General features: G+C 44.1%; 1 protein-coding gene across 1 annotated transcript in view; it reads left to right on the plus strand.

Moving 5' to 3' along the window:
* The first annotated feature begins 9,622 nt into the window (after positions 1 to 9,622).
* Positions 9,623 to 26,044, plus strand: part of LOC126354137 (uncharacterized) — a 39,097-nt gene continuing 22,675 nt past the window's right edge. Inside the window, exons 1-3 of the mRNA XM_050003534.1 lie at positions 9,623 to 9,848; positions 19,118 to 19,253; positions 21,208 to 21,345. Of these exons, the coding sequence (XP_049859491.1) occupies positions 19,119 to 19,253; positions 21,208 to 21,345 (273 nt within the window). The 5' untranslated portion in view covers positions 9,623 to 9,848; position 19,118. The remainder of the gene's footprint in view (positions 9,849 to 19,117; positions 19,254 to 21,207; positions 21,346 to 26,044) is intronic.

The raw sequence follows: 26,044 nt of genomic DNA on the forward strand, positions 1-26,044 counted from the left end.
GCACGTACTGCTTCCCGTGAAGGCCATCCTTCATTGGGGCACATAGATGGAAGTCGGAAGGTGTGACATCCAGTCTGTAGGATGTGTGAGGAAGAACAGTCTCATGAAATGTTATGAGAAATGTCTCTCAAAAAGTGCCAGCCTCGTAACGGTCAAACAATTCCATACATATAGTCCTTTGTTGATATTCATGGCGCTGTTAGTTGGCGAGGAACCCAGCAGGCGCACACCTCTGTGTACCAGACCTACTGTCACAACAGCCAGGAAAGACATGCAGTTGAGCAGCGAGGTGTTTGATTGTAATCCGTCCATCACCTCGAATGAGAGTGTCCGCACGTTCCAACATGTGCAGGAGTCACAGCTGTGTGCGGTCGGCCGGCTTGTGGGAGGTCACATAGGAGGGCGCGACCTTGTTATGATGATGACAAGTACCACGCCCACCGAGTCACCGTGCTTTTGTTCACTACCGGGTGTCCGTAGACACTCTGCAAGTGCCTATGACTATCTGGGATGTTCTGGTTTGACGCGAAAAGAAACTCAATGGCAGCTCTCTGCTCGGAACACGCGTCCGCTATTGATACCATTTTGAAGGTTACGTGTAGCACAGCTACTATTGGAACTTCATGAAAATATGGAGCTTGTAGGGAAAACAATCGACGATCTCCCACAGCAAATTTCGAAGTTTTTTGAACCGAAATTAATCTAGAAAAAAAGAGTGTTACATTACTTACTGAGTGTCCCTTGTGCTATTAGGAGATGAAGAGGTTTGCCCAGGACAGACTTCCGTGGAGGTCTGATTCAAACCAGTCTTCTGACTGAATACCACAAAAACGATAACAACAACATGTATATTTTTAAGGTGCATTACGGTGCTGGTCAGTCTGCTATGGCTGTGAGTGTTCAATACTTTCAGATCTACCTTCAATATTTTGTCGAGTTAGTAAAAAATTTTGCCATTTATGTGATGGCCAGGTTGTCTGCGGATACATATTTACGTGAACTGGTGTCTGTCGCCTGAGCCGTGTAGAATCTGAAAAGAAGTACCCTGAGACCATTCTCTTGGCTATTGGTAAGGTGAAGTGAAATTTTGATTTTCCTATCCTTGAACCTAATAATTTTTTTACTAAAGTGGCTGTTTGCATTTGATAACTCTAGTTATCTTCAATAGAAGCCCCTTGAACCAAACTATGATTGATGAATTCACCGGCTTCAAGTTGCAACGAACGACATATCCTAATCAGTTATCCTAGTTCGACTCGAAGCCCGTTAGGGTTAGAGCCTCTGTCGCCGACAGAAATATCAGCTTTGTATACGAAATTTTGCACCCTGTACAGTCCAGAATTATCTTCAAATTGAATCATGCATTCCTCTCGCTGTACTGTGTTGGGGCAATAAGGAAATTTTCGGTAGGTTCTATCCTCCCTGTCGGTGCATTTTAATGCCCAACAGCAAACATAAGATACGACCAAGTAGTCGAGCGCGTTAACGCGCCACTTCCAGGATTCTGGGAGACGGGCCTGCTCCTGACGAGATCCGCCTCGTGGACTAGCGACTCAGACGGATGAGGCAGGCAACGTGGATGCCGTTATTAGGCGGTTTCCTGCATCCGACAAGATAATACTGGGCTGGTATCCACGTTCCGCCTGATATACTAGCAACGTAAACATTTATAAAACGTTCTCACATTTGAACATCAATTAAAACAGCTTTTAACAAGGAGTGCCGCTAATATGGGGTCAACAGATAACATTGTTCAAAACAGATGTGGTACAACACTAGATTTTGCGGCTTTTCTGCCCTTGGCCTTGTCTGCACAGGGGCAGACATAGCGGCCCTGTCTGGAAAAACAGCAGCCACACAGTGCTGGCTGATACGCAACAGTATCAAACAATGTGGATTAATACCGGCGCAATCAAGTCCTCTCCAGTACTGGCTACCTGCCCTAACCCGCATCCCACCTTCTAAACTGAGGAGAAAGAACATTTTCTTGGGGGAATGTAGGAAAATCTGCAACAACCAGTAGCTGCAGATATGTGCTGTCCGAATCAACAGATTCTTCTGCAGATGTCGGCCACTCAGAACAGCGAGCAACTTGGTGGACCATAATTTCATGCTTCATGAAGCCTGGACGCAAGAATGGTATAATAACACTTTCATAGAGGTCCACAGATTTCTCCAAGCCAGCAGCAAACCAGGGGAACTTGATATGCCCAAGAGACCATAGAGTACACTCAACAGGATCCGGATTAACCGTGTGAGTTGTGGTGATTCGTTATACAGATGGGGGAAGACTACAACTGCTAAGTGCACGTGTAGATTTTTAAAACAAGCTGCCAGACACTCTGCTGAAGACTGTTCTCGAAATTTGTAACATGGAAATCTCACGGACCTCTGGGAAATTGTAGCGAAATGCAGGAAGATCTGCAGCGGATAGGCATTGGTGTAGGGAGTGGCAACTGACCCTTAACATAGACAAATGTAATGTATTGCGAATACATAGAAAGAAGGATCCTTTATTGTATGATTATATGATAGCGGAACAAACACTGGTAGCACTTACTTCTGTTAAATATCTGGGAGTATGCGTGCGGAACGCTTTGAAGTGGAATGGTCATATAAAATTAATTGTTGGTAAGGCGGGTGCCAGGTTCAGATTCATTGGGAGAGCCCTTAGAAAATGTAGTCCATCAACAAAGGAGGTGGCTTACAAAACACTCGTTCGACCTATACTTGAGTGTTGCTCATCAGTGTGGGATCCGTACCAGATTGGGTCGACGGAGGAGATAGAGAAGATCCAAAGAAGAGCGGCGCGTTTCGTCACAGGGTTATTTGGTAACCGTGATAGCGTTACGGAGATGTTTAGCAAACTCAAGTGGCAGACTCTGCAAGAGAGGCGCTGTGCATCGCGGTGTAGCTTGCTCACCAGGTTTCGAGAGGGTGCGTTTCTGGATGAGGTATCGAATGTACTGCTTCTCCCTGCTTATACCTCCCGTGGAGATCACGAATGTAAAATTAGAGAGATTCGAGCGTGCACGGAGGCTTTCAGACAGTCGTTCTTCCCGCGAACCATACGCGACTGGAACAGAAAAGGGAGGTAATGACAGTGGCACGTAAAGTGCCCTCCGCCACACACCGTTCGGTAGCTTGCGGAGTATGAATGTAGATGTAGATGTAGATACTACAGTAGATGTGATTAAATACACAAATAATAATATGACTAGAAACTTGTAAATTATGTATATAATTAATTTGTATCTCTAAAGTGATCTTAATTGTCCTACGACAAAAAATAAAATAATAATGATAATAAGACGGCTATTGCGATTGTCCAGTGTCTCCCGGCGTACTTGTTGATCGAACAATCCATGGGTGTTCTGGAGGTCCATAGTGTCTAACGGGAGTATTACAGTATTTCACCTGCAAGACAAGTCGCCGTTGCCAGGTGCGCTGACGTACTGTGCGCCCTCTGCAGCTCAGTTCGTCAGCGCAAGTTGTCGACGGCAACATGTCTCATCTCCGAAATATTGTGCCCTGTGCCCGTTCCGAAATAAAGAAAGAATGATGTCACCGTTTGTTTTACAATACTATCCATGTTTAGTTACCCATCTGGGTAGCCCAAATGTTCGGTAATCACTTAGTGCACAAAAGTACGAATAATCAAAGCACCGAAATGGTGAATGTGTGACTTTCTTTAGCCCTTTCTTCAACCAAACGAATCAAATCTGCGCTCACAATACTCGGTCGATGGCGATCCTTTTTATCATGGACACTGGACAGCCCGTATACTGCATCATTGTCTTTCATTACCTTCACTGGTTAGGTTTGGCCCATAAAATTGACTAATTTTGCGATGGGTATCACTAGCTCGAGAGATTTTGCTACAGGAAACGCTATTACAGAACATAGCTCACAACTTACAGGGTTGGTGATTGCAGCACACATTCTGAAAGCAAGTGGCACGTAGAGGAGCGGTGACTTTGATTATCCACTGCTCACAGCATACTGGTTGAAGGTGCATTCCACCGTGAGAACGGCGCCTTTTTTTCCTATTTATACGCGTGCTACACCAAAGCGCAAGTTACTTTTTGAGTAGGCCGCTTGATTATAATAATAACGATAATAATAACGATAATAATAGATTTACATCATTCATAAGCTATATACTATTCTTGTTCGGGAATTTGTGTCGCCAATTCGTATTTAGAATCGATTTTGTAAGTCGAAGAGTGTTATATTCAAATTTGTGTGAATTCACATGGGATTTAACTGCTGAGGTCATCAGTCCCTAAGCTTACACACTACTTAACCTAAATTATCCTAAGGACAAACTCACACACCCATCCCCGAGGAAGGGCAAGAACCTCCGCCGGGACCAGCCGCACAGTTCTTGACTGCTGCGCTTAAGACCGCTCGGCTAATCTCGAGTGGCAACACTGTTATTTCAGACGCCTCTCACATGGGGTACAGATTCTGATCAAACGCCACCTAATACGGGACCAGACGCATTTGTATTTTAATATGTGGCTCTTGTGCTATCCCTAGAAACAGGGTTGTCTATTCCTCTGTGCCTAAGATATTCATCTCTTATCTTCGCTGACGTAAAGATTTTCACCATTTGCCCTGGCGACGGCCCCTCACGAGGAACTACCACCCGGGTCAGATGAACCAAGCTATAGAGGTGTTACTCCTCTCCCTCTTCCTTCCACCGGCTACGGTGGAGCGTTTGGACAGAAATCGAGAAACAAAAGTGACATGAAATCAAAAAACATCAATGACAAGCACAAATGAAGTTAATGGAGATGTGATAGGGATGGAAATAATGGAAAAAGAAATGTGAGAAAGAGAAAAATGTTCAGAACAAAAGTACACTACTGGCCATTAAAATTGCTGCACCACGAAGATGACGTGCTACAGACCGAAATTTAAACAGGAAGAAGAAGCTGTGATATGCAAATGATTAGCTTTTCAGAGCATTCACTCAAGGTTGGCGCCACTGGCGACACCTACAACGTGCTGACATGAAGAAAGTCTCCAATCGGTTTCTCATACACAAACAGCAGTTGACCGGCGTTGCCTGGTGCAACGTTGTGATGCCTCGTATAAGGAGGAGAAGTGCGTACCATCACGTTTCCGACTTTGATAAAGGGCGGATTGTAGCCTATCGCGATTGCGGATTATCATATCGCGACATTGCTGCTCGCGTTGGTCGAGATCCAATGACTGTTAACAGAATATGGAATCGGTGGGTTCAGGAGGGTAATACAGAACGCCGTGCTGGATCCCAACGGCCTCGTATTCTAGCAATCGAGATGACAGCCATCTTATCCGCATGGCTGTAACGGATCGCGCAGTCACGTCTCTATCCCTGAGTCAACAGATGGGGACGTTTGCAAGACAACAAGCATCTGCACGACAGTTCGACGACCTCTGCAGCAGCATGGACTATCAGCTCGGAGACTATGGCTGAGATTACCCTTGACGCTGCATCACAGAGAGCAGCGCCTGCAATGGTGTCCTCAGCGACGAACCTGGGTGCACCAATGGCAAAACGTCATTTTTTCGGATGAATCCAGGTTCTGTTTACAGCATCATGATGGTCGAATCCGTGTTTGACAACATCGCGGTGAACGCACATTGGAAGATTGTTTTCGTCATTGCCATACTGGCGTATCACCCGGCGTGATGGTATGGGGTGCCGTTCGTTACACGTCTCGGCCACCTCTTGTTCGCACTGACGGCACTTAGAAGAGCGGACGTTACATTTCAGATGAGTTACGACTCGTGTCTCTACCTTTCATTCGACCCCTGTGAAACCCTACATTTGAGCAGGATAATGCACGACCTCATGTTGCAGGTCCTGTACGGCCCTTTCTGGATACAGAAAATTTTCGACTGCTGCCCTGGCCAGCCCATTGTCCAGATGTCTCACCAATTGAAGACGTTTGGTCAAAGGTAGCCGAGCAACTGGCTCGTCACAATACGCCAGTCGCTACTCTTGATGAACTGTGGTATCGTGTTGAAGCTGCATGGGCAGCTGTAACTGTACACGCCATCCAAGCTCTGTTTGACTCAATGCCTAGGCGTATCAAGGTCGTTATTAAGGCCAGAGGTGGTTGTTCTGGGTACTGATTTCTCAGGATCTGTGCATCCAAATTGCGTGAAAATGTAATCACATGCCAGTTCTAGTATAATATATTTGTCCAATGAATACCCGTTTATCATCTTCATTTATTCTTGGTGTAGCAATTTTAATGGCCAGTAGTGTAAAAAGTTTCCAAGGTTTCGAGGAGAAAACAATGGGAAAAACACGTTCAGTAAGGACAGAAGAAAGATGAGAATAACGTATGGTGGGAATGAAACAGTAGTGGAAAGAAAGAAAGGAAGGAAGCAGAAAAGAAAGAAGATATAAATAGAACATAAACAGTAACAGGTTTATACTAGACGTCCTCCGATGGAGTACACAGATTTTTATCCCGCTGGAACTATGACGTCAGCAAGAGCATCCAACCACCACCTTATCACTAACATTAATTCAGCACACACAATAATGACGCCCCCGTGGATAAATGGGAGAAGGAAAGAAGTGTAATCAAAAACAAGTTTGAGGAAACGGGCTCTACACTGGCCGCGCTTTGGGATGGGCACAGCTGCTGAGTCCTGGGAAGACGGGCCGGCTAGCTCCGCGGCCAGAGCCACCCCCACCCGGTGGCTCTCTCCCGCCCCCTCTCTGCGGCCCGTCTCCTTGACCCACAGCTACGCGATTCGTCCGCAGCGCCGGGAACGGCGGCAGAAAAACCTGCCGTCCAGCCGCGGCCCAGATGCGGCGCGCAGCTTGAAATAAGGCGGCGCCAGTCTCACGCAGGAGCGCACCGTCTCAGCAAGCAGCTTCCTCCAGCCGAGCGACGCCACTCCAGCAAGTAAGTAGCGGGCGCGCCGCTCGGGGGCTGGAGCTGCGCCGACAGGTACTCTGTTTACTGGCTCCCCAACCGCTCACTCACCACCGCGAAACCTTACAGTCTACTTCGGAAATACGATCGTGGCCTCTCTTAGCGAGAAACAACTGTAAGGTATAGTTTTATATCTATTTAATAATAGGAAGTGTGTTAACACTCTGTTCATGTTATATGTTAATGACTTAATCGGCAATATTAATAATAACCTCCCATTATTACTGTGACTTAAGCGTAGACACAACGAAATTCATTGATACGGTACAAAAGGATGGGTTTAAGTCATTATTTTATTCTACCTTTAACATCAGGGATCAACACATTTCCCAGTATTCGGACTGGAAGTCAGGTATCAGTGAGAGTTATTTTTCTTCACTGGTTTTTCCTTCATTCTCATTAAATGTCTAAGTTACTATATGGCCCACATAATTTTGGCCAAGTATTTCTTCGACAAATACCGAAACCCAACTGACCGATAGAAATTTTTATCTGGAAAGCTACCACAGGGGGGAGATACTATCAATTCTAATTTTTTCATATGTTTACCTCAGTATTTCAGTTGTTATGTACAATGAGTGTAGCCCTTCCGAGTGGAATATAACAACAAAATGTGCCCAATTTTCCGGCAAAAATTTGAAGATGTGAGCACCTAATAAGATTCTTTGTATTAGAAAATTGAAACATTTTAAGGTAAACGAGTGTGTGCCATTTATGGTAAGAATGAATGCATCAACTGTTCCCATTGCATGTGCCATCCCCCAAATCCCTCACCTACTCCCCTTTGGTCACAAGGTATATTCTGATCTGAGAGGAACTATATTTTATATTATAGCAAGCATCCCTGTAATGAATGTTATTTACTTTTCGTATTGTCACTGTTCCACATGCTTAGCTCATTTACATAAGTTATTTACTCCAAATACAATACTTACGTCAATACAATACTTACTTCAAATGCAATACTGAAAGCTTGCTATAAAAAGCTTTATTTCTGAAGGAGGATATTGTAGTGGTGTGGATATTTCCCATTCTCTTACAGTCAATTTTAATGCCGAAATACGTTGACAAGAGTGGCCGAGCTGTTCTGGGCGCTACATTCCAGAACCGCGCGACCGCTACGGTGGCAGGTTCGAATCCTGCCTCAGGCATGGATGTGGGTGATGTCCTTAGGTTAGTTAGGTTTCAGTAGTTGTAAGTTCTAGGGGACTGATGACCTGAGAAGTTAAGTCCCATAGAGTTCAAAGCCATTTTTGAAGAATTCGTTAGTCAGGAAACAGATATTTTAATCACCCATTAAGCAGTCGGGAATGATGAACTATTTCTTGCTCGCAGAAAGTTACGTACTTTTCCACTAATTGTCAGAATCGTCAATGACTGGCTCTGTCATCCGACTTCCGATGATTCTGTGATGGCAGTGGTATTCTATTTGCCACGCGCAATATTTCCCTGAAATCTGCAGCTCAGCAATACATTTATGTGACTAAGCAATACATTTAAGTGATTTGTTGGTGCAGGGGCCATGATATTCCAAAGCCAGACGTTACATATCTTAGACATTTTTTCCTTGCATTAAAAAAGTAAACTTGTTTTTTCCATCGTACCAAACCAATTTTAAAAAAGATTTCAACAACTCATTGGATCTTAGACTACATGTGAAGGCCTATAAAAGACCCATGTCTTACGTTCCTGTTCCTCTTGGAATTAATATCCCAAATTCTTTTCAAAAGAAACCTTTCGAGTAACCTCATGAAGCTGCACGCACACGATTACAATCTATTTCGCCGTGGAACATATTACACATGAAAAGACGATACTGATAGCTCCGAATTATCATGCAAAGTAGTTATACTTTAAAATTTTAGATGCTATCAGGGTATCTTGTAGGTAGTAATATGTGTAATTGTGTATTTCGGCAGAAGAAACAAGGTTAGAATAAATGACCTTTCGACATCTCTGAAGGTGCAAGCCTGGATCAGTTCGAAGAGTTTCGTAAAGCAGATCGATAATGGCTTTGTCGTACAGTCGTCCCACCAATCAACTAAAATCATTTGAATAAACTACAGAAACGCCACACATAAATGTATATTTGCCGAAAAAGTGTTAAAACCCCCTTACTTCAAATAAAGAGTCGTGCTAATCGGTTGCAACATCTCTGGACGAAAGTGAAGTGGCTTAGGCAGACCACAAGGAACAAAAATTTTAATAAATATTGCTGAAGAAGGATTCGAACATTAGTCCCCAGATGAAGGTCTCATTCTCTTAAACGGTCAGTACGTCCTTGAGGAAGCTATAATAATTTTGGAAAACCACGAGAAACCTGTATCAGTATGGGCGGGTGGGAATATGAACCGCCCATTCCTCCGCGTAACGGGTCCGCTCTCCTAGCCACAGCAACAACTCGCTGCGAAGGAAGAGTAGCATGCTTGAGTACCTAACGAGTGTGTTTCACGGTTATCGCTCAGATGCTTTGAACAGCGGAAATAATCAGGGAATCGAAATGATGCTGCGAAGAAACGCTTGGTCGTTGGTATTTCCCGAGGGCGAAAGCCTCCACTGGCAGAACTCGGCCGGTTGCTTTCGAACTAGTCCCGAGAAACTCGCAACGAGGTTATTAAGTGGCAAAGTTGTGCAACGGAGAGCGGCGGAGGTGGGCGCGGGCGACCGATGAAAGTGGTTTGTCCAGACGAACCGGCTGGACCACGGCGCTGCGCAGCGCCGGCGAAAGCAGCGGGCGAGCCGCGAGTGCGAATCGCACGCGAGCAGGCGCTGCCGAGGCGAGCAGCAGTCCACGGGGGGAAAGGCTTCCTCCGCGCGGCCAAGGACCTCCGCACTCCCGCACCGCGACCAGGCGGTGCTTCCGGAAAAGCGTGTTGCAGAAGTAAGACTGCGTCGTTCCAGGTAACTACCAGCGTAAAGGTGTAGGCTCTATTTATGGGAAAGACTGTGGCCTCTGGTCCAAGTGAACCGATCATTGACTAGAAATGGTTAGTTTGAATACTAGGGCACCATATTCAGCCATTAATGTACTTCACGTACACAACGATGGAATTTTTATGGATGTCAATGCACCACGCCACCGGGCCTCAACTGATCGCGACTGGTTGGAAAAACATTCAGAACATTTCGAACGAATGGTTTGGCCACCCAGATCGCCCGACATGAATCCCATCAAAAGTTTATGCGACATAATCGAGAGGCTAGGTCGTGCACAAAATTCCTGCACCGGCGACACTTCAGCAGTTGTGGTCGGCTATTGAGGCAGCATGGCTCAATGTTTCTGCTGCGGCCTCCAGCATCCAGCTGAGTCGACGTCACGTCGAATTACTGCAGTATGTCGGGAAGACGTAGGGCCAAAACGATATCAAGAAGTATCGTTAGTAATGGCTAGTGCATCGACCAGTGACCCTAAATGCGCCACCTGATTCTATCAGGGAGGTGGTAGTGTCTTAGTCCTGCAAAAAATTCTCGCAGTCGCACTGGTTGTTCTCTGTGGTGTGATAAACTACAGCTACACTATTTTTTTGGGCCATGATCGCAGTATAAAAAATCAGGCAGATAACCGGTTTCAGTTGTTGAACAACTATCTAAGACGTAAGAAAAGTCAAGGGAAGAATTGCCAATTAGATAAAATCACATAGCTGAAAGCTCAAGATGTAAAAAGGTTAAAAATTTTCTGGGATTAAAAATGACACAGGATAACGTACCACACTAGTGTTGTTCACTGAGGTGACAAAAGTCGTGCGACACTTATTAATATCGTTTCGGACCTCCTTCTTCCCGGCATACTCCAGCAATTCGACGCGACGTCGACTCATCGTGTCGTTGGAAGCCACACCAGAAACAAGGAGCCATGCTGCCTCAATAGCCGACCATAATTGCGGTGCAGGATTTTGTGCACGACCTAACCTGTCGATTATGTCGCATAAACTTTTGATGGGATTCATGTCGGGCGAACTGGGTGGCCAAACCATTCGTTCGAAATGTCCTGAATGTTTTTCCTACCAATCGCGATCAATTGCGGCCCGGTGGCGTGGTGCACTATCCATAAAAATTCCATCGTTGTTTGGAAACATGAAGCACATTAATGGCTGAAAATGGTGTCCAAGTATCCGGACTAGCCATGTCCAGTCCATGATCGGTTCAGTTGGACCAGAGGCCACAATCCTTCCCATGTAAATATAGCCTACAGCTTTATGAAGACACCATCATCTTGAACAATGCCTAGTTGACAGCTTGACTCCATGGCTTCGTCGGATCAGCGCCATACTCGAACGCCGTACTCGAACCCTGCCATGACATCTTACCAACTGAAGTCGGGTTCACGTGACCGGGCCATGGTCTTCCAGTCGTCTCGGGACCAACCGATGCGGTCACAAGACTAGGAGAGGCGGTGCAGTCAATGTTGTGTTAGCAAAGGCACTCTTGTCGGTCGTCTGCTGTCATAGCCCATTAACGCCAAATTTCACCGCACTGTAAAAACGGATATTTTAGTCGTTCTTCCCACATTGATTTTGAGGTTGTTCCAAACAGTGCTTATCTATCGGCACTGACTACACTACGTAAACGGTGCTGCTCTCGGTCATTAAGAGAAGGCCGTCGGCCACTGCAATATAAATGGTGAGAGGTAGTACCTGAAATTTGATATTATTTGCACACTCTTGACACAATAGATCTCGGAATATTGAATTCCCTTACGATTTCCGAAAAGGCTTTGTCATATGCGTCTAGCTCCAACTAGCATTCCACGTTCAGAGTCCGTCGGTCCATGTCGCCACAATCACGTCAGAAACATTTTCATACAAATACCTTGAGTACAAAATAGACCTCCGCCAACGCCTGCCCTTTTATGCGTCATGCACGTCTTACGTTGCTGTGCCATGACTTTTCTGAACTCAGTGCAATGTACACTGTGAGACGCAGTAAGGATGCATTGTGGACAGGAGAGCGCCAAGTGCTCAAAACGTGCCCGAAAGCAATGTCAGCATTAAACGCAGCTACCACGAGACTGAACGCTGTGTGACCTTTTACGCTGTCTGCAAGAGGTTCCAAATCCAACAAATTCGAGAAAGTCATAAAGTTTTAACTATCACTTAAAACAGTAAAGTTACATCATTAATTTTCTGTTTATTTGTAGGCACAGGTCTTCAGTCTTTGCAAACACTGAAATTCATGCACTGCAGTACCGTAGCGCATCGCCAGACAAGCCAAAAGAAAATGGCGAAGCCTACCGATAAAGTTTATTATCGTGCTGTAATTTGCGTCAGTTGCAGTGGCTGTCCAGATGCCTTCTGTATTAGCCTGACAAAAATGCAAAATTTCCGCAAGAGCCGAAAAAAATACCACAGTAAATTTCAGTTATTAATTGACTGTGCTATTTCGTATTGACTCGTTTTCCGGCGTTTTAAATTATCTTGGTGCCACAACTTCAATGTGGTACACGGCTGCAGGCAAGTAGCCGCAAATAAAAAATAATTACCTGGGAAACTTTATTTTATCGACACGTAGCTAGTCACACAGGGAAAGCGAAGAGGTCGTCGATTATTATCAAATAACAAATGGGAAATAACCCTTTTACTTTTCCTAGATCTCAAATCGTCGTTCAACGACTACGACCTATTCTTTATACAACGATGGAGGCAAATTGATAGTGAATTATATCGGATCGCATATCTTCGTGACTGACTACGCCAAGTGTCAAAAATGTTTGGGAAGCTAGTGAGTTCGTCAAATAACCAGAATCAGGCCCGGCTGCATGACGCAGGATTTTCCACGACTTCACAGTCTCGAGAAGCCTGAGTTATAATTCAGGGCTCTGCTAACGACAGTCCGTTCTAGACTACCTGAAGACTGTTCTCGACACTGCCACTTGTCGAGCAGCTACGGGTCTTCCTTTGGGGAGCCGCCACCACCATCATGGCTGAGTAATGGTCGGCCAGACCTGTTCTCTTTTTTCCGTTTGATTTTATTTTATTTCGAAGAAGAAAAGTTAGGTTTTAAAGTCGTATCGACATCGACATCAGCAGGCAAAGAGCGAAATTTCGGTTTGTGAAAATGTGGAAAATGAAACCAGGTTCTTTCCGAACGAAACGCCTCGACATAAGCCTTAACCGAACGGTGACATCAAATAACCTACGTCGGGTGGTAGTTGGATGTGATTTTGAATAGCGCTCGCACAAAAGACTTTTCTGGGTCGTTTAGGCTAAATGTTGACGAAACGTGTTGGATTCGTTGTAAGAAAAAAATAAGTTTCGAAAAACAACCTTTCACTGAAGAAACAAAAGGACAGGAGAAAAGCACGAGCAGAAGAAAGAAGATGGAAAACTGACGGGTCTAAAGTAAAGAATATCTTGATTCTAAGTAAAGTAAACAGGTAGGATTTATATACGATGATGACCAGGTAACAGCACGAGAAGGAAGACGTAGCAATGACTTTCTGTCGCCTCGTTGGCTACTTCCGCTTGGTGTGTTAAAAGGAACAGGGAAGAGAGATCCTTGGTGCGTATTATATGAGCGGAGGGATTCGTATGCCCTGACGGCAGCTCGCAGTGTGGCACTACTCATTCATCATTTCCCGCCGCTTTCCCAAGAGCAGTTTCTAACAAATTTATTACGTAGTTTCTCTGCTGTCGTCACTCCACTCAGGAACAAAGAAGCAGACTCGTAGAGAAGACATTCCCTGAGAAGATAACGTGAAAGAGGCTAACAATGAACTTCCTGGCACAGATACGCACTTAACGCAACCACCGCCATCTCAGACTAGGCAGAGCTCTTTGTGATACAGAGTGTCTCAGTTCACAGATGCTGCATTTCGCTTAAAGGACAGAGCTAGATTGTTCTGTAGTTAAAATACAGTGGGTTGGCGCTATGGAGGAACTAGGTTCAGATCCGTGTCAGACTGTTTTGATGTGGGAACTGAGTGAGTCCTGTAAACCACTTCTTCAAGGTCTCTCGATAAGTCATCATCGTGTAATCTATTTAGCGAATAGCCTAGAATGGCCTCGTTGTCGACCATGCTATTATCTACGACGGCTTGCTGAAAAGTAGTGCCTCCTAATTTTATGTCAAAATTTTTAATGATTATTAAATAAAACAACGTTACTAACATTCTGTGTCTTAATTCTCCAAGTCTACGCATTTATTTCTCAATATAGGCACCCTATCAACGAACAATTTCTCCAAACGAGTGACCAGTTTGTTGATACCGTACTGCAGAATGTTAGAATTTGTTGACGGAGGCTCAGCGTCAGCTCTGCTTGCACCGCTTCATCACTATCAAAATGAAATCCCCGAAAGTCCTCTTTAATTTTTGGAAGTACATGAAAATCGGATGGGATCAAGTGGGGGCTGTAGGGCAGATGATCGATGACAGTGGACCCAGGGCGACGCTCTGTTGCAGATGTCTCAGCGTATGTGTGTGGTCTGGCATTGTCATGTTGAAGGATATTGTGTTTCATGCGGGGACCAATTTTCCGAATTGGAAATTCGCTTACGGTACGCCGTTTCTCATGCACGTTACTCACCACCATGCTACACTCTGAAATTCGGAGCAGTGTAGCGGCAGAGGGATCCTAATAGGTGGACATACAGAACAAGTATGTTGAATCTTATTGACGTTTGTGCTAATTAAAAATGGTTTAAGAGCTTTCTCATAAAACATTGCGAGGCATTACTGTTCAGAACGTCGGCGTATTTCATACACTGACAAAAGGAATCCAGAAATTATGTTTCTCTTTAGTTTAATTGAGCAACGGCCTTGCCACAGTGGATACGCCGGTTCCCGTGAGATCACCGAAGTTAAGCGTTGTCGGGCGTGGTCGACACTTGGATGGGTGACCATCCAGGCCGCCATCCGCTGTTGCAATTGTTCGGGGTGCACTCAGCCAATTGAGGAGCTATTCGACCGAGTAGTAGCGGCTTCGGTCAGGAATACCATCATAACGACCGGGAGAGCGGTGTGCTGACTCCACGCCCCTCCTATCCGCATCCTCCACTTGAGGATTACACGGCGGTCGGATGGTCCAGGTAGGCCACTCGTGGCCTGAAGATGGAGTGCTTTTTTTTAGTTTAATTGATTTGGACGAAGAACAAAGGGAGATCCTCGCCGCGCTCTGAAGATAATTGAAATTCACTTTCAATTGTACCTCCCACCCATATTCAGGAATAAATACAACGGTCACAGCCACAATGACTGGAGATAAACACATGCAAATGCTTCGTGATTCTTTTAGTGTGCTAAGGTATTAGCATGTAACGATACCAAAGATTTGTTTTCTGATTCATTAGGAATTTATACAGAGAGATACAAGATAGATCAGGAAGCGGATTACTAGGAATTTGAGAAAAATCGAAAGCTTTTCAGATGTAGACCGAGATAGTCGCACTGTTGGTGTACAACGACATTTCGTGCTAAAATATCGAAAATCACTCTTTGTCAACTTCCGGTTCAAAAAAAAAAAAAAAAAAAAAAAAAACAACATGGTTCATATGGCTCTGAGCACTATGGGACTTAACATCTTAGGTCATCAGTCCCCTAGAACTTAGAACTACTTAAACCTAACTAAGCTAAGGACATCACACAACACCCAGCCGTCACGAGGCAGAGAAAATCCCTAACCCCGCCGGGATTCGAACCCGGAAACCAGGGCTTGGGAAGCGAGAACGCTACCGCACGACCACGAGATGCGGGCAACTTCCGGTTAAAAGACTTTTATATATATATATATATATATATATATATATATATATATATATATATATATATATATATATATTTTCGAGAGACAGAGAGAGACGGATAGCTTTTGTCCGAGCCATCACAGTGATCAGTAGCCTTTTCGTCTTCGTAGCCGAATGGTCACCGCCACTGACCGGAATACAGTTACCGGCACTGCCTGGGATTTTTCCATGAAAGAAGAGTGGAACGATGTGTACATCACCTCCTAATATCAACTGAAGGGACACTTGTATAAGATATAGCGGCTCTTATGTGTGGAAAGCCTACAACGACCGGGATAGTGGTGTGATGACACCATGGTCCTCCATACTGCAAACGCCTGACGCCACATGGCTGAGGACAACACTGCAGCCTCTCGACATCGCGTGGATCATGATTTTTTTTTTTTTTTAGTGGTGGTCTCCGTAAGGAATAGAGAGAATCTCCCGTCATGATAAACATTCCGGTGCAGACTCAGTGGCCCAGAGGCTTCTATATTGTCGAGGACGTATTTAATGACCAGGTCTGCCGTTTCAAAGAAATGGGATCCTAAATACTACTGGTTAACACCAAGGAGAAGAATAAAAGACTGATGAGTGCAATATGCTCGGATGTGTGAAAGTTGCTTGTCCTGAGGAAGAGCTGACGTGCAGTTGGCAAGAAAGGGAAAGCCGTAGATGGCGCTGTCGTAAGAGTCCGTATGAGCTGCGCGTATTGCACCACGGCGAGTTGCGCAACCGCTACCCCGCCCACCTGCTGCAGGACGACGCCACTACCGCCGCCCTCGGCCTTCGCCCACTTAGCACCGAACTCAACCATTTTTCCGCTCTTCATGGTAGCTACTATTCTTCACACTTCGTGGATGGTACTCAATGGTAATTTAATAATGGTGAACTGATACGGAAAGTGATCTGTGTCTCTTGCTAAACTTCATTACTTAGGATTAGTTTCACGAATGCTGCTGCTATGTAACAGAACTGACGCAAATACCTATTTGGAATTCGTAAGAAGTTAAAAGACACTGAAAGAGCATTGAGGGAGGTAGAACATTGGGCAATAAACAGTACAACTATACGGTCGACGAGTGAACTTATATTTGGAGGAAGCGGGGAGCCAGTTTCGACTCGGCCTATCCTTCTTATGATATCTGTTGGTTTTACTTCAGAAGACTGTCCAGAATGTTACGTGAATAAAGCCGGTTCTGTTGCAGTATTTTCTGATTACAAGGACCAAAACGTTGACGTGTCACACCTCCTACTCTCCCCCATTGTCATAAAGCTTCTCCTTATAGGAACTTAAAGAAACAAAGAGAATGGAGGTGGTGATTACTAAAGGGGTGAGACAGTATTTAAGGTTTACAAAACTAAAGGTAACTAGTTATATTATCCATGATCATAATTTTCAGCAACTGTAGGATATATTTCAGAGTAAAATTCAGTTGACAGTAGGTAATATGTTATATTTCGCTTTACCTGTTTATACAAATTAATTTGTCAATTTCAGAAGTCTACAAAGTTAGGGATGTTATAAATCTTCAGACCTTGGCTATACGCTTATGGAAAGCTAAACCAGTAGTGACTACGTTTGTGTAATAAACTTCTTATACTGTGAAGCTAAACCAACATCAAATAAGCTGCTGTAATACACTTCTTATACTTTACATATGTGTACAGCCAAAGTCTAAAGAATTTTAATATTCATTATTGTGTAGGATTCTGAAGATGAGAAATTAATTTGTTGAAACTGGTCAAACAAAATAAAAATAAATTTACAACAGGCGCTGGATTTCGTTCTGAAAGCTAAGTTACTCTCATGGCGCTAACACACTTTAACATGTACATTTGCATCGTAATAACTCACATTTAATTGGGAAAGATTTTTGCTTTCTCTTCTCCATTTTACTTCCTCATTCACAAAACAAAAGTCAAATAGAAGGAATTGTACCAAGCAGTCGAACAACCTCAGACAGTGTCTTCCAGCTAACAATGCAATACGATTATTTTCATTTTTACCGTTTATTCTCCATGAGAGATACCCGAATACTCGATACACTCTGTGATTTGTGGTAGGCTTTAGCAGTTTTTGGCAGTTGTAATCAGAATTTGTCCGTAAGAGCCTATGTTAAACCCGAGCTAAAAATTAAGACTACTCTGTAGTCAAACAAGGAGCATGGGCCAGTATCCACATATATTACAAAAGTAGATGTACATCTACATCTATGAGTGTTTGTTACACATCTCCTCCTGAACCACGAAACCAATTTCAACCAAACTTGGTACATGTATCACGTACTGTCTGGAGAGAATCCGCTGTGGGGTAAGAACCACATACTTAGCTATCAAAGGGGTGGGGTAGGGAGGCGGTGAAAAAGAAATGTATCGGCCGACAACGAATTACTAGATTTTATTCGCCCATTATTTGAGACTGAGAACAGTTTGTGACTTGGAACGAGCTTTACACATAAATTTAAAACCTTTGCGAAACTTTATCTCGGCGAAGGAAGTTGAAGTGTAGCAGGTAGTGAGGAAGAAGGAGGAAGGGGACAGAGATAGGGAGAAGAGGAGGTGGACAAAGGAAGGGGGAAGAGGAAATTGACAGAAAGGGGGAAGAGGCTGAGATGGGCAGAGAAACGGAGGAGGAGGAGATGGACGGAGTGATGAGAAGATTGATAGTTGGAAGGGGAGGAAGTGGTTAACAGAGTCATGGGGGGGAAGGACAGAGGGAGGAAGGATGAGAAGACTTATTTCTAGAGGTAGACAAAGTTAGAGTGGGAACAGGAAATGAATTTTGGTGACAGAGAGTGAAGGGGGGGGGGGGGGAGGAGTAGAAGGACAAAGGGGAAAGGAGGAGTTGGACTAACACGATACTGGAAAAAATGTGAAGAATTAATATGGGAGATGGGGAGCGATAATTTTGATTCTAAGTACGTTGAAAGACATGACGCATGAGCACTGTAAGACTTTTTTTTTTCTCATCAGTCTACTGACTGGTTTGATGCGGCCCGCCACGAATTCCTTTCCTGTGCTAACCTCTTCATCTCAGAGTAGCATTTCCAACCTACGTCCTCAATTATTTGCTTGACGTATTCCAATCTCTGTCTTACTCTACAGTTTTTGCCCTCTACAGCTCCCTCTAGTGCCATGGAAGTCATTCCCTCATGCCTTAGCAGATGACCTATCATCCTGTCCCATCTCCTTATCAGTGTTTTCCACATATTCCTTTCCTCTCCGATTCTGCGTAGAATCTCCTCATTCCTTACCTTATCAGTCCACCTAATTTTCAACATTCGTCTATAGCACCACATCTCAAATGCTTCGACAATTAATGATAATGAAATACTGTCTAGAAGACCATTCCACTGACAGTACTGACGTGTTGCGTAGACAGTTGCAGACGTCGTGTGGCAGCAAGCAGCACTGTTTGTGACGCGGTGGTGTGTGTGTTTGTGTTGCAGCATGAAGGGATCAGCGAGGTGGGCGCTGGTGGCGCTGGCGGTATCTGCGTGTGTGGCAGCTGCGACGGCTGCCCCTGGATCATCCCGGCAGCTGCTGCAGCTGCAGCTGCAGGAAGACGCAGCGCTGCAGGTGCAGGTCAGTCTCAGCACGCTTCTCCGCTCTCGTTCTTCGTTGTTTGATCTGTAATTGTTTCCTCACAGCTGTCTCGATGACGCTGACTTGACAGTTCACAGATTTCGATTATTATGTGTAATTATCATTTTACGAAAGTAACACACCAAATAGCCATCTACCGCTCATCATGGTCTCCTAAAATCAAATAATCGAAATGCGATGTTTTTAAGTGTCAACAACTGTGTATTGCTTTCAAAACAAGGTACAGTTTCTTCTGATGACTCAAAAGAGTCGAAATAAGTCTTCTGTCATATGTCAGCCAAATGTAGCTAAGTCAGTTGTGGATAAAAACGTACTTTGCGACGTACATCGTGTGTTTTAGTCTCATAATGTAAAACTGCATTGAAAGTTAACAGTCTTATCTGTTATTTTTAATGTTGGCGCTAGGAACGCTTTAACCTCCGATTCCTAATGAGGCGGGGAAGTACCTCCGTCTAGTAGAGAATTTACTTCAATGAAAGGATAGACAACAGACAAAGAAGGCCAAGTATTGGTAGACACTCTTACGAAACGTACGTCCTGTCACTGTTTTCCATTGTCAATTTGTCGTTGAGGTTAGGTAAAATGTCGTAATAAAAATAATGAGGGCTCTAGAATCCTTAGTGCGTTTAAGAAAACGATAACTGCGGAAGGATGTGAACACATGTAACAGTACTATGTACAATGGAGGAACAGTTCGGAGACGATTATTGTATCAACATGGCAATGAATTCTGTCATAGCAGATGTTTCTCCTAAGAGGCGTCAGGAACGTTTCCACAGCTCGTCACGTCTCTCATGTGACGCTTTGCGCCAGCAGAAAGTGTTGGTTTGTTTCCTACTGCAAACAATATTATTCGTCAATTGGGATTTTACTTGCCCAATCGATAGAGCACTCCAAAATTACTCTAGTACGATATTCGTTTTATCAATATGTGTTAACAGGGGCAGCAAAATGCGAAGAATAAGCAGGAACCCAACAGCGACTGAGCAGGGCTGCGTGCTTGGCGGTAGCTGTTGGCGCGGGCCAGAGTAGTGCTGCCACTGGTGGGGTACTGGTTATTCTTCGAGCAGTCACTATTAACACATAGCCAAACATCGCACAAAACTAATACGGCATCGCTACATCGAATAGACACGTAGAATTACACTTTAAAATTCATTTTGTTTATAACAGGAAACAATCTCACGCTTTCCGTCACTACTAGGCATCTCGTGAAAGACTTGATGAGCACTATATGTTTGGGCTGACTCCAGCTAAGCAATGCGAAAGCGAAATTGCAAATATCTGATGAAACACCAGAGAATACGCCTGACAACTATTAGGAGAGGCACGCTGTAGAGCAGCATCTGTGAGGAAATTGTTTTTGGACAACGTTCCTATAATGAATTGGCCTGCCCATTTAACCTTATCCGAACCCAACTAAGCGCCTTTGGCATGAGTTATAACGTCGATTTCGCTCCAGAACTCCAGCGTATAACATCAGTAAGATTCGGCTCTTGAAGAAGAATGGGCCGTCATTCCACCAGACGTGTCATTAAGGGTATCCCAACAGAGTTCGAGCCGTCATAAAGGAGAAGTGTGGGGCACCTCATATTTACGTTCACTAGTAAGTGTCCGGATACTTTTGATCATATTCATGGGCAGTTCCATTCATTATACGTGGATCCATTTGAAAATGTTCCGTACCTCCCGCCAGGTAATGATCAAACTTCCTTCAGCCCACTCAAAATTGGTCCGTATGGCCCAAGACAGAGTGATTACAGCTAATCTGTAGTGACACCTTGCATAAAATAGGTCCATAGTGAAACATAAATGTTAAATGCTAGCAAACTGTCGGTGATAGGTACTTGTCCAAGCAGAGGGCCCTGCGGCGCTTGTAAACGGAGCACCGTACTGAGCTAGTGTAACGCCGTGGTGCTGGCCTGTGTTGCAGCCCGAGCTGTCTCCTGAGGCGGCCGCAGCCGCGGAGAGCGACGACACCCCGCTGGACCGCGAGAAGCGCAAGATCCTCGAGCTGAAGCTGGGCGCCGGCTTCGGCGTCAAGCACTTCCTGATCGACCTCATCTTCGGGGTAAGTCGTCCCACACGTGCTGGCTGCTCCCCAACAACGTCGTATTGACGTGGTATTCACAGCACAGGGAAAAGTGGTCTACATCATTATTCAATATCTGTCAGCTATGTTACGTACAGAAACCAGATGGCAGTTATAAGAATCGAGGGACATGAAAGGGAAGCAGTGGTTGGGAAGGGAGTCAGACAGGGTTGTAGCCTCTCCCCGATGTTGTTCAATCTGTGTATTGACCAAGCACTAAAGGAAACAAAAGAAAAATTCGGATTAGGTATTAAACAAACAAATAAAAACGTTACGGTTCGCCGATGACATTGTAATTCTGTCAGACACAGCAAAGGACTTGCAAGAGCAGTTGAACGGAATGGACAGTGTCTTGAAAGGAGGATATAAGATTAACATCAACAGAAGCAAAACGAGGATAATGGAATGTTGTCGAATTAAGTCGGGCGATGCTGCGGGAATTAGATTAGGAAATGAGACACTTAAAGTAGTAAAGAAGTTTTCCTATTTGGGAAGCAAAATAACTGATGATGGTCGAAGTAGAGAGGATATAAAATGTAGACTGGCAATGGCAAGGAAAGCGTTTCCGAAGAAGAGAAATTTGTTAACATCGACTATAGATTTAAGTGTAAGGAAGTCGTTTCTGAAAGTATTTGTATGGAGCGTAGCCATGTATGGAAGTGAAACATGGACGATAAATAGTTTGTACAAGAAGAGAATAAAAGCTTTCGAAATATGGTACAGAAGAATGGTTAAGATTAGATGGGTAGATCACATAACTAATGAGGAGGTATTGAATAGGACTGGGGAGGAGTTTGTGGCACAACGTGACTGGAAGAAGGGATCGGTGGTAGGACATGTTCTGAGGCATCAAGGGATCACCAATTTAGTATTGGAGGGCTGCGTGAAGGGTAAAAATCGTAGAGGAAGAGCAAGAGATGAATACACTATGCAGGTTCAGAAGGATGTAGGCTGCAGTACGTACTGGGAGATGAAGAAGCTTACACAGGATAGAGTAGCATGGATAGCTGCATCAAACCAGTCTCAGGACTGAAGACCACAACAACAACAACATGTTATGTATAGAAATATGCGCCAAAACATGTGGTGTACGGCAGGTAGTCATAAAGTTTCTGTACAAGGAGTAGAGTCAATCTACCTCATAAAACACATTGCTTGATACACAACTGAAGTACCCAGAAAACATGGCCGTATGTCCCTGTACTCTGCACGTGTCTCAAAGTAATGGGGGTTACCTGCAACATTCTGAGTGTGAGATTAGCAGCAGTTAGGTCATTGAACTACCGCAGCGTAAGAAAGTTGCCCTTAACATTACTAAACGAACTATGTATTTGGAATAGTGCCGCGAATGTGTTCAGCGGTAAATCGCTGTTCACCCCAGGTGACCATCTACGTCTAGTATGGTGGTGACCTAGGGAATGGGCCCATTCTTCAAGTGCTCAAGAGAGACGTAGCAGTGTTACTCCTAGCCTCATGGTGTGGGAAACCATTGGGTATTATTTCAGATCACGGCTGGTAGTGGTTGATGGAAATCTTTTGACACAACAGTACATCAAGGACATCCTGCGTCATCATGTGCTACCTCTCATGCGGCATATTATGGTGCGGTTTTCTGAAGGATGATGCCCATGCACACAAGAGAAGAGTCCGTACCAGTTTTCTGCGTGATGTTGAGACACTTTAGTGGCCAGCAGAATCCCCACATTAGTCCCTCATAAGACATGTGGGAGACCAACTCGGACGTCTGCCACGTCTCATCACCAGCCGGCCGGAGTGGCCGAGCGGTTCTAGACGCTGCGGTCGCAGGTTCGAATCCTGCCTTGGGCATGGATGTGTGTGATGTCCTTATGTTAGTTATGTTGAACTAGTTCTAAGTTCTAGGTGACTGATGACCTCAGAAGTTAAGTCCCATAGTGCTCAGAGCCATTTGAACATTTCTCATCGCCAGTATCGAGGATATCAACTACCAGTTGTAACGGTCGTTGGCCAGCTAGGCTCGGGCAAGGAAACGACTGCTCTGATACTCTTGCGAATCGATTCAGTGAGTGCGTCCAAGACAGAGTGGGTCCAACGTTATTCTGATAACAAGGCTCACACTTCCATGTTCTTTGTAAATTTAGTTCTATATTTCAATCACTGCAATAACATCAAATACTCTCAACCAGTGACATTTCATTTCGCTTTCTTTTGCCTTTTGAATGATTCATTTTTTTTCTCAGGCAGTGTATAAACTGAGAAATGAATGCTCAAACGATCAAGCATAGTGCTTTGCCTTTTTATGGGCTCTAGAAGGGTTGTTGTTGTTGTTGTTGTGGTCTTCAGTCCTGAGACTGGTTTGACGCAGCTCTCCATGTGACTCTATCCTGTGCAAGCCTCTTCATCTCCCAGTACCCACTGCAACCTACATCCTTCTGAATCTGCGTAGTGTGGTCATCTCTTGGTCTCCCTCTACGATTTTTACCCTGCACGCTGCCCTCCAATACTAAATTTGTGATCCCTTGATGCCTCAGAACATGTCCTACCACCGATCCCTTCTTCTGGTCAAGTTGTGCCACAAACTCCTCCCCAGTCCTATTCAATACCTCCTCATTAGTTATGTAATCTACCCATCTAATCTTCAGCATTCTTCTGTAGCACCACATTTCAAAACTTCTATTCTCTTCTTGTCCAAACTATTTATCGTCCATGTTTCACTTCCATACATGGCTACACTCTATACAAATACTTTCAGAAATGTCTTCCTGACACTTAAATCTATAGTCGATGTTAACAAATTTCTCTTCTTCATAAACGCTTTCCTTGCCATTGCCAGGCTACATTTTATATCCTCTCTACTTCGTCCATCATCAGTTATTTTGATCTCCAAATAGCAAAACTCCTTTACTACTTTAAGTGTCTCATTTCCTAATCTAATACCCTCAACATCACCCGACTTAATTAGACTACATTCCATTATCCTCGTTTTGCTTTTGTTGATGTTAATCTTATATCCTCCTTTCAAGACACTATCCATTCCGTTCAACTGCTTTTCCAAGTCCTTTGCTGTCTCTGACAGAATTACAATGTCATCGGCAAACCTCAAAGCTTTTATTTCTTCTCCATGGATTTTAATACCTACTCCGAACTTTTCTTTCGTTTCCTTTACTGGTTAAGAAACGTTATATAGCTTAACGAAGAACGGCAGTAATGCAGACCGAGAGTAGAGTAATATTATGCTCTTTATGGAGACTAAATCATCAGAGGTGTTCAGTTACAGAATAACAAAATTCTAATCTATATATTGAAAAACAAGAAATGGACAGTAGTCCTCACATGGATTAAACGTCACACAGGAACACACGAAAATCAGCCTGCAGACCAGCTGGCAAACAGGCATTCAGGTCACAACAGGAAGTTAGTTCCACCAAACATTTCCAAATCTTTTTGAAATGAATGTCACAAACAGCGTCTCTGCAAGAATGGGAAAGAAGTGGCAAAAGACCACAAAAGGAATCATTACAAAAGAATATTCACCAAAGACTGGTGATCATATTACCGATCTCTCTTAATTTCACAGCGATGTTAACGAGGCTAATCTGAAGTCGTACTAAAGGGTGTCCCAGAAATGTAGCGACACACTTATAGAGTGTGTCCTAAGGAATAAATCGAGGATAGAAACCAGTGTGCGGGTACATCATGCAAAGAAGCTACAGAACGTCGAAGTTATAGGTGACGACGCCCGCTTCTATGCCACCTATAAGGCAGCAAACGTAGCCTCACGGACCGTAGATGAAACGTCTCGAAATGTTGTTTCTTATTTAGTGATCGCGCATGGTTGCCACTGTCACCAGCGGAGAAGCTGAGATTAACTGCTGCCTTGTCTCCTATGAATGCCATGCCACTTCGTTACTGTGAAACATATCTCTGCTTCCCCGGTGGATGAAGGTTTGGGACACGGGTTTCCATCTGCAGTTTATTTTCCTCCTGGAACCCTTTTAAATGTCCAAATTTTTTCAGTACACAGGAGAAAAATAAACTGCAGATCCCGTGTCAGAAAGTGCCATCCACCGAGGCAAAAGAGTGTAGCATTCATATGACACAAGCCCTTTCCACGCAGCAGCTAACTCAGTCTATAATTTCGCTCTCCGTAGCGTCGTTGTATGACCTTCCCGGAGACGGGTTCCTATTCTCAATTCGTTCCTCAGGGCACCCTCTACAAACTCTCAAAGCTTCTCGCAACATTTCTCGGATACCTTGTATAGCCGGTTCAGAATAACCAACAACCCATTTCAAACTGCGGACAACATGTTACAGTAATGTAGCTTCTTGGAAAAGTATGAATAGATATTACTGAAAAGTGGAGTAATGAAAGGTGGAAATTGGCCAACTAGCAATAATGAACTGGCGCAACCATTATTAAAAGACTTATAGAAATTCTGTAATTCATTATAGATTACAGACGTATGAATTTGAGTTACCAATGGCAAAACAAACTTTGCACTAATTTTAAGGCAATAACCAGTCTTAAGATAACTTACACAATATACAAAATATACATTTGTGTCCACACCAATTACGTCAACTGACACATAGAGTAACACTACACCTTGTGGGGCATGTCATTAATAAAAATAATATACTGAAAAAATATTACATTACTGATAAACTGGAGAGTGCTTGCGCCATTATATTTTGTCTC

This window comes from Schistocerca gregaria, chromosome 3 (assembly GCF_023897955.1).
Source record: "Schistocerca gregaria isolate iqSchGreg1 chromosome 3, iqSchGreg1.2, whole genome shotgun sequence".
NCBI classification, from domain to species: Eukaryota; Metazoa; Arthropoda; class Insecta; order Orthoptera; family Acrididae; genus Schistocerca; species Schistocerca gregaria.